At 34.6% G+C, this 15,113-nt stretch overlaps 1 protein-coding gene across 1 annotated transcript in view; it reads left to right on the top strand.

The window, feature by feature from the left end:
* The window catches only part of oxsr1b (oxidative stress responsive kinase 1b), a 279,446-nt gene that overhangs the window by 210,983 nt on the left and 53,350 nt on the right, over positions 1-15,113 (top strand). The window contains exons 10-11 of the mRNA XM_028804090.2: positions 1,458-1,523; positions 5,800-5,922. Of these exons, the coding sequence (XP_028659923.1) occupies positions 1,458-1,523; positions 5,800-5,922 (189 nt within the window). The remainder of the gene's footprint in view (positions 1-1,457; positions 1,524-5,799; positions 5,923-15,113) is intronic.

Below are 15,113 nucleotides of genomic sequence, written 5' to 3' on the forward strand. Positions count from 1 at the left end.
GTCTGGTATGGCAATTGCAACATATCCGACTGCAAGTGCCTGCAAAGGATAGTGAAGACAGCAGAGAACATTATTGGGGTGCCTCTCCCTTCACTACAGGACATATTTTACAAACGCAATGTCCACAAGGCCTGCAACATTGTGCAGGACTCCTTACACCCCTCACATGGACTTTTCACACTTCTGCCATCCAAGAGAAGACAGATACTACAGCATCAAAGCCAGATCTGCCAGGCTACAGGAGAGTTTTACCCCCAAGCTGTTAGACTCCTTAACACCAGGCTGCCCCCTGGGACCTTCCACACTGCCTCAACCACCTCTAAAAACAGAACTTTTATACATGTAAGCCACTTTCCTGCAAAGACTAATGGGCATGTAGAGAAGAACTGAAAATCTCATACTGACCTTTAAGTATTTTGACACTCTTGTTATCCTTCTGCTGTGAAACATTCTGACCTGTCATTGTTTACACATGTCTTAAACAACTATTATCATACACTGATAATTTCTGTATTATCTATATCTATTATTTATTATTTATTTATTATATTACATATCTTACACATCAATATTGCTGCTACTTCTTTGTGTATCTTTGCACAATGTCTTGTCTTGTTTGTGTTTTAATTTTAAATTTTAATTCTATTTTTAATTTATTATTTGCACGTCATGTTGTTACACTGCGGACCCTGAGCTTCACAATTTTGTCTATCTGTATACTTGTATATGGTTGACAATAAAGTTCTCTTTGACTTTATTATTAATAATATTAAGTGATTACGAAGTACATTCTTTCATTCTTACATTTTGATTCGGACACTTCACCCCATTAATAGGAGTAAAATGAAGATTTAATTTCCAAATATTCATTTGTTATACAATTTTACATATAATGTTTAAGATGTAGCCTTATCTTTCCACAGCACCATACTTTATTTTAGTTTATTGCTATAGAAGAAAGTAAAGCAGGAAAGAACTTACAATACTTGTCCCCACGTCTTGAATCAAATCATTTAATATGAATGTGCAATATGTACTGTTTGATTTCTGTTTATAAAATGAAAGCTGTTATAAATAAAATGATCTACTTTGCTGTTATTTATAAGTCATGCAGGTATGCTATTGTTGTATATGATATACACTTTGACTTTCATAGTTGTTAAATTGTTTACTAAAATTTTTAATAGCCTTTCATTTAAGAGGACAATAACTTTATTTTATGTATCAGACTTCTTCAACGGTATCTGAGTCCTAAAGTGATTAATCTTTAAAGGTAATGTCACAGCACACATTCAGGTAGTGAGTGTCTGCAAGATAATATTTTTGTAACTCTTTGTTAACAACAATTTTGCTTTCTGTATTTAATTTTAAGTTTGCCAGTCACACAACAGCAACAGCTTACATCTCTTTTTTGTGGTGTATAACATAATAAGCATTTTCATTTTCTTGACTTTTAGAATAAAGAATTTTTACAAGAGAAGCTGCTTCAGAAGGCACCTACAATCACAGAGAGGTCAAAAAAGGTAAAATTATATAAATACACTTTTCTGTCTGTGTGGATTAATATTGCAAACTTTATATATGAAAGAACTGTCTGGCATACATTTCAAAAACACACTAGATATTTTCTACTTTGAAGCTCATTAAATGTAAAGATTCCTGCATATGGGTGCTGCTTGGAAAGGCTCTTATTTGTACACTATTCTGGTAGTAATAAACAAAAGCTGTTATTTTTATTTGGTAATGTTTACAAGGAGACTTATATAATAATAGATACTGGAGTTTTTGTAGCTCTGACTTTGACCTTCCCACTTCGGTACATTTCTGTGACTTTCCCATTGGTCTTTTTGGAGAAATGCCAGGTCACTGCTGATTTGTTACTTGGTCTGCAAAAAACAAAGAGTAAAGTAAACATATTAAATGTGTATCACTTTGCTCCCGCAGTTTGATCACAAAAATTGCATTTCTGTCTGACCAGGCTATATTTTTTATTTATACAATTGACTAAGGTGAAGAGTCCACTATATGTTACAACTTAAAGATTTTGGACAGCGTTGTTTTCTCTGAATCGTCTCACTTGGAGCTCAGAGTTTCTAGGGTGGTTTTGTGGAATTTCCAAATCTTAAACTCGTAATTCCCGTCTGTCCTATTGAGAAAGTAACATTTTTCTAATGGTAGTAAGCTGTCCTTGAAGAAAATTATGGGATGGAAATTAATTATGGTTACAGTTTATAATACGTTTCTTTAACAGATCATTAAAGTATTGGTTAATCTATATTTAAACAATTTTAAATGAAATTAAATGATTATGTATACATTGCTAAAACTGTATTTTAACTTTCATTAATAAGTTATTAATACAAATTATATAATGCATCTTTACAAATTATTTATTCATTATTTGTACATCATTTTGACAGACCTAACCTAAGTTTGTAACTATTCAACCTTTGTAAAGGTTTATAAGGATGTACTAATGAAAACATGAAAGTTATTATAAAGTATTGTAAATATTATTTACCATTTAGTAATCTTCTCAGATTCTTTCACACACAGAACCTATTACTGGGTTTAAGTAGCTTTAACAATTTGGTAAGGCTGCTAAATTTCTAGGTGACGACTGTTCACATGTCGTCACAGTCTGGGGTAAAATCATGGGAGAGGCAGGATTCTGAAATATGTTCTAAAAGGTTATTACAACCAACTTAAAGAAAAAGTTTATTATAATTCTTTATCTTTCAATAACATGAGCAGTCAAGGTCATTGTAATTTAATGAAATAATATCACATCTTTTAATGTTCCCTAAAGTTGCATAATTATCTTTTTTTCAACTTTGATCCTGTTGCATTCTTAGTTCAGAATTTGTTCCATTTTTAGATGTTATTTTAATGGTTAACTTTTAAAAAGAAACAAAATTATGTTTTACACTTTTGTTTGAGCTCTCAAGTTAGTTTTAGACTGTTGTTCATCATCACCTAAATAACCTTTTCTTGGCTATGTCAGTTTGTTTTACATAGGAGTGTGTTGATGTTTGGAGTGACTTCATGGCTTTGATCACACAAGCCTTGCCACTGCAGCATTCCTAATAATCATAGAAAGTTTTCCCTAGGGAATATTTCTTGATCTAGCTTCCTATGGTATTGAGTCTGGTTTTTGTTCCCAAATTACCTCTCTTCTGCCCTCACCACGCGTTTGCGTACATAGTTATGCAGCGAGCTAAACACTACTTCAACAAACACCCAAGGCACTGATGATATTCAGGCATTTAATGAAAGTGGTGTGAAACTGTAAAGTAAAAAAAGCAATACCTATCAGAATTTGTTAACTTAATATACATTTTTCCTTAAAAATGCCTTCAAATGTAATACAGACTACTTGTTATTATTTCCTTATGAAATGACATAAACATTACAAAACAGATCCTTTAGCGCAAAGACATCCTGCCGCTTCATATTCAAATGCATAATAATAGGCCTGAACAATCATATACATGCTGTATATATTTATGTACACACTAAACATTTGCAAAATAGTAAAAGGAACAACTAGAACTCAAAACAATGTATATACTAATAAAGAAACAAAATACCTACAGATTATGCCTTTACAAGGGCAAATAAACAGCGGATGGAAACGGATTCTGCTGCCTGCTTCAAGATGGAGTCTTAATAGCAATATAAAACAATACCCAATCAAGCCACTAGAGGCCCCCCACGAACACATTTTAACAGAGGACAGAACAACCTCTAACTTAAAATTTGCTATTAAATTCCAAAATAGTATTTTTTTAAGCTATAAAAATAATCTTGGTACAAAGTACTGTTTTAGATGTTATACAGAAATGTATTGTTAAAAATACTGTATACCTTCTTACAGTGGTGGACCGTCAGGGCCTGCAAAGCCTTCTCTGCTGGCCTAAAAAAATATCTGAAGCACAGACTGATGTTAATTATATTTTGTCCATGAATACTTATTAAATAATTCCAAATAGTCTGTCTGCTTCCTTTCATAGCTTTTCCGATTGTTGAGCTGCTTCCAGACATGTATTTGCGTATTAAAGCATTTAACCAATCACATTTCAGCCATCATTTGTTGCCAGGCAGGGTCAAAGTCAATGAAGTTTGCCCGGAGGCCTTCACTATCCATTCTGCAGGCCCTCTAACACAAAATAAATGTTGATTAAACTGTTGCTTCAACCAATCAGATTTTGAGTTGGTGTTACTGGGGCCCTCTAGCACAGGGGTGGGCAGATTCAGTCCTGGAGGGCCGCAGTGGCTGCAGGTTTTTGCTCCAACCCAATTGCTTAATAAGAAGCCCTTATTGCTCAAGTAACACTTCAGCTTCACTTTAATTGTCTCTCTCGTTAAGATTTTGAACCCTTATTGCTTATTTTAGTCTTAAACAGCTGTATTCTTGGTTTTTAATTGCTCCTAATTAGCAATACCATGCAAATGACAAAAGAGACCAGCATTTCTCCATTTAGCTTGTTTTCATTTACACCTGTGTGTATTTATCATGCACTATTTGGTTTAATTAAATACTTGGAAGGAAAGTGAAGAGAAAAAAGTGAAGCACTGAGAATTACTCGTCTGTTTTAGACTTCAAATCATTTGGATGATATCCTTAGAAAGGAAAATAAATCTAGGATATGAGAATGACCTGACATGGCAACGTTACAGCACTAGCAAGCCATGAAATTAAATAATTGACAAGGATTGGTTTCTAATTAAGCAACTGGGTTGGAACAAAAACCTGCAACCACTGCGGCCCTCCAGGACTGAATCTGCCCACCCCTGCTCTAGCAGGCGTACAGCAATGTCACCGTATTCAGACCCGTTGATTGGATAGGATGGTGTAAGTATGCCATGGATGATTACGGCAACGTCACCGTATTCAGACCCGTTGATTGGATAGGATGGTGTAAGTATGCCGTAGATGATTTTGCAGGAAAATCTCCCACTGATCTCCTTGACTTCCTTCATCAGAAAAATGGGGCATGGAGCATGGGGCAGCTGTACACATTGGTATGTTTGGCGGTGACCATTCCCGTATCCACTGCTTCTGTCGAGCGGACATTTTCAGCCCTAAAGCGAATTAAAACTTATGCCAGAAATACGACAGGGCAGGTTCGACTTTCAGCATTAGCTTCGATGGCGATAGAAATGGGGCTTCGTGATGGAACTGAAGCGCACGGATAATCTGCTAGTAATTGAACTGTTTTTGAGGAAAGAGAGGAGGATGGATTTTGTTTACAAATAATAATACAAATTTTTGGTGAGTAAAATGTTGCGATTTTCCTAAATAATATTGCAAGTTTATGAGTTATTATTGATGTTTATGTGTGTCGCGGCTGTAGCTGCAGTAGAAAGGAACTTGTTCACCCCTGGTTTGTCTATTCAATAAAGGCATTTATTGTGGCTAAAGGAGTTATCTGTCTGCGATGCAACGGCTCTTTTTACTGTATTTCTGCATATTAAGATGGTTTTATAACCATAAATTAGTTTTTGAGGGGCGAGTTGATTCAGACGGAGCACTACTGAAGGCCTAGGTGTGAAATGCACAGTCCGCCACTGCCTTCTTACACACCAAAACCCCATGAAATTCTGTTTAAGCCAGCACCAAGCAAATGATACATGTAAAGTTTTGTAATGTACCACAAAAATGCTTAATCAAAGTAAATGCAAACATGTTTGTCATAGGAGAGAGGAGATGAAAATACAGAACACCTATATATTTTTAAAAAGTTCATTTAATTATTTGTCATCTGTATTGTACAACCCCCCTGTTAACTTCAACAGGTGCGGCGGGTGCCAGGATCAAGTGGTCGACTACACAAGACTGTAGATGGAGAGTGGGAGTGGAGTGATGATGAACTTGATGAAGAGAGTGAGGAAGGAAAGGCTGCAGTGGCTCAGTTGCGAGTAAGTCATCATATATGAAATAAAAATAATTCCATCACAGCCAGATTGTACATTTAGTTTATATTTTAAACCTTGTAAAGCCAACTATTGTGATTTTTATTTTAATATAATCCAGGCAATTTTTTTTATTAATTGATTTCAGATTATTAGTGTTTAAAATGTAATTTTCAAACAGAATTATGAGACACCTTTAGATATAATCTTATGTATTTTCTTTTGGTGATTCTCAGTGCTATATTTTGTAGTGGCTAAAGCTTTTCATAATTAAAGTAAAATCACTTCAAACAGTACTGAATACTGAAAGTTCCATGGCTAGAAATATGCTAATTTATTTCACATTAAGTCAGCTAAGTTGCTCATTTTTATGCTTTTCAAACATGCTACAAATCAAAAAGGTCTTGAGTTTACATGTGTCCAGTCCAGAAATGAAGTGTGACAGGTGCAATGTGATCACATTATAACATGTAAGCAGTTGTTACACACTTCTAATGTTTTGTAAGAAAATGCATTTTACCTGTCGTAAAGTAATAAATGCTTGTGTTTTTCACTTTGTGGCATGTTGTCTAAAGAGCAGGAATAAATGTGGAGGCAGATATATCAAAGTGACAGAAATTGCAAACAGTACATACTTAAAAAAATTGATTAGTGTTTATACTATATGTCCAAAGTTCGAGGTATCTGCCAATTCCTTCCAGGGTAGATAAATCTGAACAGAACAAAATATGTGCATATAATGAACAGATGAAAGAATAATATTAAAGTTAAATTTATTGTATTTTGATCTCCTGTATTGAAAGATAAGGTATAGTCATGAAATTTCCTTTATCATAGTGTATAAAAAGCTTCTGTTAGGTGAGTAATCATGTTTTAGTTTATTAAAATAAAAGCAAAAAGAGTAAATTATGTAGAAAGTTTGTTCTGAGATCTTTAAACACTATGTAATAAAGATTGTCTACTTTCCTACTTACCTTATTGTCCTTTTCTTTTTAAGCAGCAGCAGTCGGAAGCAATAAGTATTCTCAAGCGTCAAGTTCGGTTTTCCCAGCCACTCGAACAGCCTCCACACAGGGTTGTTAAAATTATACAAATACAGATGGGTTTTTCTTTATAAAAGGAATGTCTAACATGGGAGGTTCAAAATGAACTCATAGGCATTAAGAGCCCCTAAATATCACTTAGTGTGTCCCAGCGAAAATTCAGATACCTTCTTGAAGCTTTTTGTGTAGAAATCATGCTTTTTCGTTTTCTTGTGGTATATGCATAGGTAACCTAATGTATTTTTCCTGTTGAGTTTTAAGGTGTATAAATGTATTTTAGGACTTGTTTTTTTTTCTTTTTACCCTGCTAGATATAGATGTTTTTTTACATATAGCTTCAGGTATTGAGTAAATTATAATAGTTTGCCCTGTTTGTGTTATGATGATATTAGGGTTATTTTCACAAGGCACATGAATACATCTGCAGTTCAAGTTTATTATTATTAACTTTCTAAAAGAGGTTTAGGGAATTCATAAAGAACATTGATTATAAATAGTTTTGTTTTTGTGTGTTTGTATTTTAAGGTTATATTTGCATGTGCTTTGTTTCTATAGTCCTTTAGAGAGCTGCTGGCAGTTTGTTTTTCTTGCAAGAATGTAAATACTGTGTCCTATGAACAACTTTTTTTGTTGCAGAGAAGTGGCAGCAGCAGCTTACATTATTATGACACTGCTTTCACGTTTATCAAGTAAGAAAGTCAGTCATTATCTAACCCGCTTTATCCTGAATAGGGTTGCAGGTTGTCAGCTGGAATCTATCCCAGCTGGCATAGGGCACAAAGCAGGAACAGACCCTGTGAGAATCAAGTGTTTTGGCACACTACAAGTTAGGACTGTCTTAATTATATTCACATTTGTGCATAAACAAGGTAGATTAAATAAATGGTTTCTTTTAGTTTGTCAACCTTTTAATGTTCTTATGTTCAGCCTGAGAGTTGTTATTTGAGACAAATATTAACTCACTTTAAACCTATAGTGTTGTTTGCAAACTACATAAAATTTTCTGTTTTGGTATGCGTGTAAAATATCTCATTTCAGTAAAAAGTACAGAATGTGACCTTTTGTTTCTGTACATGGGTGCATACAACTATTTCAGATAAATGTAAGTAGTAGGGCAATATGCTTCTAGGTGTTTCTCTTTGGTTGAATGTTTTCTGTTGTAATAATAATAATAATAATTCATTACATTTATATAGCACTTTTCTCAGTACTCAAAGCACTATCCTCACAGGGAGGAACCGGGAAGCGAACCCACAATCTTCCACAGTCTCCTTACTGCAAAGCAGCAGCACTATCACTGCATCACACTGTGCACACATATACTAAAAGCATTGTGAATGTGTTGTGTTGAACCTAATCATTATTGTTTAAATAACAAAAATTTAAAGTTTGTCTGTATATTTATATTCAGGCAAACTTGTATTTTAGTTGTTAATAGGTTGGTAAGATCAGAAACCAATGAAGACAAACGGTAATTAAAAGTGGTTAGAGCAGAGTCTTGGTAAAGGAATTCACAAGAACAAACAAAGACATAGTAGCAAGGAGTTTTATTTACAGCCTTTTTTAAGGATATTTTATAGGTAGTTTTTAAAGATTTTAAAAGTAAAAGCTATCACTAGCATGTATTGTTTTTACAATACACATGCATAAAGTAAATGATAGGTGTTTTTGGAATATTGTATTAACAAAAGGTTTTCTTTTTCCCTAAATGCGTATTTGTTTATATTTTGTTATTCTGTTCGTTTCAATATCTAACAATATTTGTACAGGAAGCTCACTTCAAGTTTAGCAACTTGTTCAATTTATCTCTTAGTAAAATGGCCATTTTATTGGAAAATAAAATGTTCCCGATAACATTTATCATGTTCCAAAGCATTAACAGACTTCAGTGAATTGTTCATAATCACAATTCACATTTCTTTAAAATGCACTATACAGTACCCTTTTAGTGTACCGTTAACTTATTTTTTGAAACAAAGTCATATAATATGCATCAAAATTGTAAAAGGAATTAAAACTGTCCTTGTATGCTCAGTTGAGCCTTGCAAGTGAGTTATTTCATTACTTGGTAAAAATGTTGGCATGGTAATAAGGTTCTATTTATATATCTAAGAAGCAGTGGTTAATTTTAGAAGAAAGAATGTATACAGCTGAAATCTACAAATATTGGTCCCTGAGGTTTATAGTGAAGTGAATTTATTAGTAAAGAAAGCATCATCTGTTATTATTTTACACAGTTGATCAATATATATATATATATATTACCTGTAGCAAATATTCACTCTCATTAATTTTGTCCTTTCTGAATTCACAGAATTATGTGAATAGAGTCTTTCTGTGTTGTGTAAAGGTTAATGTACACCAAGTGACCACTTCATTTGGTATACCTGCCTTTTCCAAGTGACAGACCGTTCAATCTGTGACCTTAACAGAATTTCAAGATGGTAAGCACATACCAATGTATCTTGTAATTCAGAAAGAGCGTGAACAGCCCTAAAAATATTGGTGGCCTTTACTATGCCATTATATGTGCATGAGAAGTTATAGCTAACACTTGACATCTCTCAAGTATCTGTAATGGGTCCCTAAAGATAGTAATGAACCAAAGCATAATTTTACAAAAAATTTTGTTTGTGTAATTACAAACTAAACTAAAAACAGTAAAAGCTATTCCTTGGTCATAGAAAGATGCTCATTAGAGAATCCTCCAAGACACCAGTAACAAGTCTGAAACTGTGCTTTTGACGATGAACCCCCTAAACATAACGCTGTCTGGCTTCTAGGACAGTGTGGAAACAGTGTAGAAAATCATTCCACCTTGATTCCAAATACTGAAAATGAAATGAAATTAAATGAATTCTGAAGATTCTTCAATACATTTTATTTGGTTAATAAGTTGCCTGACCAACACACTCTATAATATAATCCTTACTTGTCTAATGTAATAGTTACCCTATGTAAGAAAAGTCAAAACGGAAACTCAGAATCCAACTTTGGCAGGACAACAACCCAAATGACCACAGCAGAATCTTCACCAGACTAGTTTAGAATTTAAAAGTAATTTACTTAATGTGATTTTACTTAAGCCCTAGAATAAATCCATTTTAAAGTTTATGTAATGCTTTGATGGAGGCTAACACTAGCAAAGGTAGGACAGCACTGCCAGGATTTTGGATTTGAGATGGAATTAGAGAAACCTATCTAATTGTCATATAACACATTTATGTTTTTAAATATGTTAGACTAACAGGCAAGTCTGAATTGTGGATGTTTGCCTGAGTGTGTCATACAGTGGACAAGTGCATCACCCAGGGTTGGTTCTTGCATTGTGCCCGGTGCTGCTAAGGTAGGCTCTAGCTCCTATGACTCTAAACTTGAAGCAAGTTAGAAAACGGGTATATGCATTTTATGAACAAAACCCATTTAAGTATTTAAAAAAGTATAGTCATATTTATTGTTATTCTTATAATAGTTACTTCATTAATCAAGGTATCCCTCCAAATATTTTTCTAATTATTATTTTAATAAATACATTAATTCACTGTAACACAGTTACCAGAGTTCATGTTGCACTTTCAGGATTTTTTTTTTCTTATTTGTGTGTCTGCCTTTTTTTTAGGCCGTTAGCCGCACATTCAATAATTAACAGAGTTACAGAAAAGTATACTGAGCAGCTTCCCGGTGAACATTGTGTTTACTACAAAAACTAAATTAAATGTATTATTATGCAGCTTTTACTCTGGGTGCAGTTGCCTTAGTATGCATATTTTTGCAAAACGTTTTTTGCCTAATATTCTACATGCTGGGATATTGCTGTGGTTGAGTAATAATCTTACCTCTTTCATTATTGAATGGATGCAGTGTTGACTCCCTGCCTTTAACATTTAATTAAAATTGTCCTAGGAGATTGTGTTTTTATGCCCGTTTTTCTTTAAATAATAGTTATTTTAGCACATATGAAATCTGTTTGATATTAGTATGGTATGTGTGCTTTTAGAACTTTAAAAGTGTTCTGTTTTAGGTAACACTGCATTTAAACAAGATTACCATACAAACAGTTTAATCTTCAAGCTGCATATGTTTGTCCTTGGAAACAAATCGTATCAAAGTATAAGCAAAATTAATTGTGAGTTGCTAAGTGAAGCAAATTGTTAACTTTCAGTTCCTGGCATTATCATTCTAGCCTTTAATCCCAAAACTGCAAGCTTGAAAGTCTTTTGAAGTGTTCAGCTATCCCAGTAGGTTTAAACCTTTTTGGAGCAATCTTCATTTAGTGTTCCTCCTAGAGTTTTAGAATGAAATAATAATATCTTAGAATAGCATTTTCCAATGTTTATAGGTTGTTGTTGCCATGGGTTTTGTTTCTAATAAGAAATTCCATTAAGGATGCATTTCTGTTTGACAAAAGCAACTAGGAGATTAGAAGTGCTTCGAATAGTTAACTTTTCTTTTTTTGGAAAGTAAAGGCTTTCACCCCATGCACCCCCATGTCAGTAGAACACTGGACTCCCTTAATTTTATTATGGCCTTATAGTTAATGTGGTGAAAAATATCTCATTCCTAGAAACCATCTGTATTTGTGCATTTTTATTAAGGGATTAACTAACATACTGACAAAATGCAACACAACAGCAAAAATTCTACAGGAAATAAAGCCTTTGTATTAATTACAACCTAACACTTTACCATAGTGCTTGTATTATTCAGAAATTTAGGTTTGACTTCATGCATAAGGTCTTGCCACACTACATACTACTTTATGGGAACTGTCCAAAGGTGTCCCAAAATGTAGGTGCAAGTTTAAAAAAGAAAAAGTAAAAGAAAACACTTCTACGATGAACTGTAAAATTTGCACATGTTACTAACAGAGCGTAAAGAAGAACTATAATGAGAAACATGTTTAAGGGCTGTGGTTATTTTTAAAATATGTGCATTGTCTCAAAAAATCTAATGCTTAATATTATTTATTAAATATTCACTTTACAATTGATTTACAACTGATTAATTTGTAATTTTATGTTTAGTGAATAACAGGGTATATCTGTGCTTTTTTCATTAAACTAAAGCAACAAAGGGATTTTCTGAAACAATTATAATTGGCATTTGGAATGTATTACTTGAATTTATTGTAGACTGTAAAAATAATGCCTTGCAGTAAATACAGTTAGGTCCATAAATATTTGGACAGAGACAACTTTTTTCTAATTTTGGTTCTGTACATTACCACAATGCATTTTAAATGAAACAACTCAGATGCGGTTGAAGTGCAGACTTTCAGCTTTAATTCAGTGGGGTGAACAAAATGATTTCATAAAAATGTGAGGCAACTAAAGCATTTTTTTAACACAATCCCTTCATTTCAGGGGCTCAAAAGTAATTGGACAAATTAAATAACTGGAAATAAAATGTTCATTTCTAATACTTGGTTGAAAACCCTTTGCTGGCAATGACAGCCTGAAGTCTTGAACTCATGGACATCACCAGATGCTGGGTTTCCTCCTTTTTAATGCTCTGCCAGGCCTTTACTGCAGCGGCTTTCAGTTGCTGTTTGTTTGTGGGCCTTTCTGTCTAAAGTTGTCTTCAACAAGTGAAATGCATGCTCAACTGGGTTAGGATCAGGTGACTGACATGGCCATTCAAGAATTTTCCACTTCTTTGCTTTAATAAACTCCTGGGTTGCTTTGGCTGTATGTTTTGGGTCATTGTCCATCTGTATCATGAAACGCCGCCCAATCAATTTGACTGAATTTAGCTGGATTTGAGCAGACAGTATGTCTCTGAACACCTCAGAATTCATTCAGCTGCTTCTGTCCTGTGTCACATCATCAACAAACACTAGTGTCCCAGCGCCACTGGCAGCCATGCACGCCCAAGCCATCACACTGCCTCCACCGTGTTTTAAGATGATGTGGTATGCTTTGGATAATGAGCTGTTCCGCGCCTTCTCCATACTTTTTTCTTGCCATCATTCTGGTAGAGGTTGATCTTGGTTTCATCAGTCCAAAGAATGTTTTTCCAGAACTGTGCTGGCTTTTTTAGATGTTCTTTAGCAAAGTCCAATCTAGCCTTTCTATTCTTCAGGCTTATGAGTGGCTTGCACCTTGCAGTGCACCCTCTGTATTTACCTGCATGCAGTCTTCACTTTATGGTAGACTTGGATATCGATACGCCTACTCCCGGAGAGTGTTGTTCACTTGTTGGCGGTTGTGAAGGGGTTTCTCTTCACCATGGAAATGATTCTGCGATCATCCACCACTGTTGTCTTCTGTGGACGTCCAGGTCTTTTTGCATTGCTGAGTTCACCAGTGCTTGCTTTCTTTCTCAGGATGTACCAAACTGTAGATTTTGCCCCTCGTAATATTGTAGCAATTTTTTGGATGGGTTTTTTCTGTTTTCGCAGCTTAAGGATGGCTTCTTTCACCTGCATGGAGACCTCCTTTGACCACATGTTGTCTGTTCACAGCAAAATCTTCCACATGCAAGCACCACACCTCAAATCAACTCCAGGCCTTTTATCTGCTTAATTGACAATGACATAATGACGGACTTGCCCACACCTGCCCATGAAATAGCCTTTAACTCAATTGTCCAATTACTTTTGAGCCCCTGAAAAGAAGGGATTGTGTTAAAAAAATGCTTTAGTTGCCTCACATTTTTATGCAATCGTTTTGTTCACCCCACTGAATTAAAGCTGAAAGTCTGCACTTCAACTGCATCTAAGTTGTTTCATTTAAAATTCATTGTGGTAATGTACAGAACCAAAATTAGAAAAAAGTTGTCTCTGTCTAAATATTTATGGACCTAACTGTATATTTTGTAATAAAAAGCAGAGTTTAGCAGTGCTCCAGTTTGCATAAAAACTAATGGAAAGGCACATGAATGGAAAACAATGATTTATTGGTTCAGAATGAGGCTTTGCATGTCCATCAGTACTGACTGAAAGTGGGTAAGTTGTGGAATGGAAGCTTATGAACTTTAAGTTCAAATTTATTGTCGAGTATACATACTACAATGAAATACTTAACTGCATGTCTCCCTTAAACTAGTAGTAGTAGTGCAATACCAACAACAGGCAATAAATATAATACCATACATGAAATACTACATCAAATTATATGTAAAAGAAACACTTGTGAGGTGTCAGTATGAGTGGCCAGACATGCTCTACTTGAGCATGCTGTACAGTAGATTGAGACATCTGAGTTTTTTTCAGACATTTGAAGAAGACAAGGCATTAATGGATCTTTTTAACATACAGCTCCATACAGATATTTGGACACACCTGACCAAATTATATATTTTGTTGACATTTGAAGAAAAAAAGTAAATGCAGCTCCAATATTAAACAAGCAAACACATTTGTATTTTTATTAAAATGTTTTGTATAGTTAGCAATTTATTTTTTGATCTAAAAATGTTTTTTTTAAATTAAAGAGTAAATATGGACTTTGCAAAGGTTTGGGCACCCTTTCAGTTGTAAGCTCTCAGAACTCATTGGCAGCATCACATATCCATTATCTGTAGGTGGTAGCACTCTTAAGGTCAGGCACTCTAAAACTGCAAAATGGCACCAGGAATCTCTGCTGCAAAATGTATAGTGGGACATTGGACCTTTTCAGCCTATTTTCATGTGATTGAACTGCCACTATCAAATAGCTGAGCTGACTGACATGTGGCACCCCATACCAGGATATTCATTGTTCTGGTGTGCCAATCAAGAATGTTGTTCAGGTTATATTGTCTGTATTGGCAAATCTGATGGTCTAGAGAGAAGTGGGACTCATTACTGACAGTGCCCTGAATCTCATTCATTGCAGCTCAAGGTACATGAGTCCAACATCAGCCTAGGTACAGTCAGCAATTTCAGGGTGACCTCTTGGCTCATTAAAGATCAGTAATTCCACCCTTGTAAAACTCACTCAGTTTTATACAGTGGATAAAAATATTGTCAAGCCACTTTTGGTTTACCCTAGTGGTAATAACAGTGTTATGATATGACCATGATCTGACCCAGTCAGTTTGTCTTCTTTTTTGGTGAGCCCAATGGAGGTTATTACCCTGAAGGACATGGAAATCTCAAAATATAACTAATTGTAATGTTCTTATTTAATCATGCTGATCTCACTTGGTAGTTTTCATGTATACTGAAAACAG

The sequence above is a fragment of the Erpetoichthys calabaricus genome, chromosome 6, assembly GCF_900747795.2.
Source record: "Erpetoichthys calabaricus chromosome 6, fErpCal1.3, whole genome shotgun sequence".
Lineage (NCBI taxonomy): Eukaryota > Metazoa > Chordata > Cladistia > Polypteriformes > Polypteridae > Erpetoichthys > Erpetoichthys calabaricus.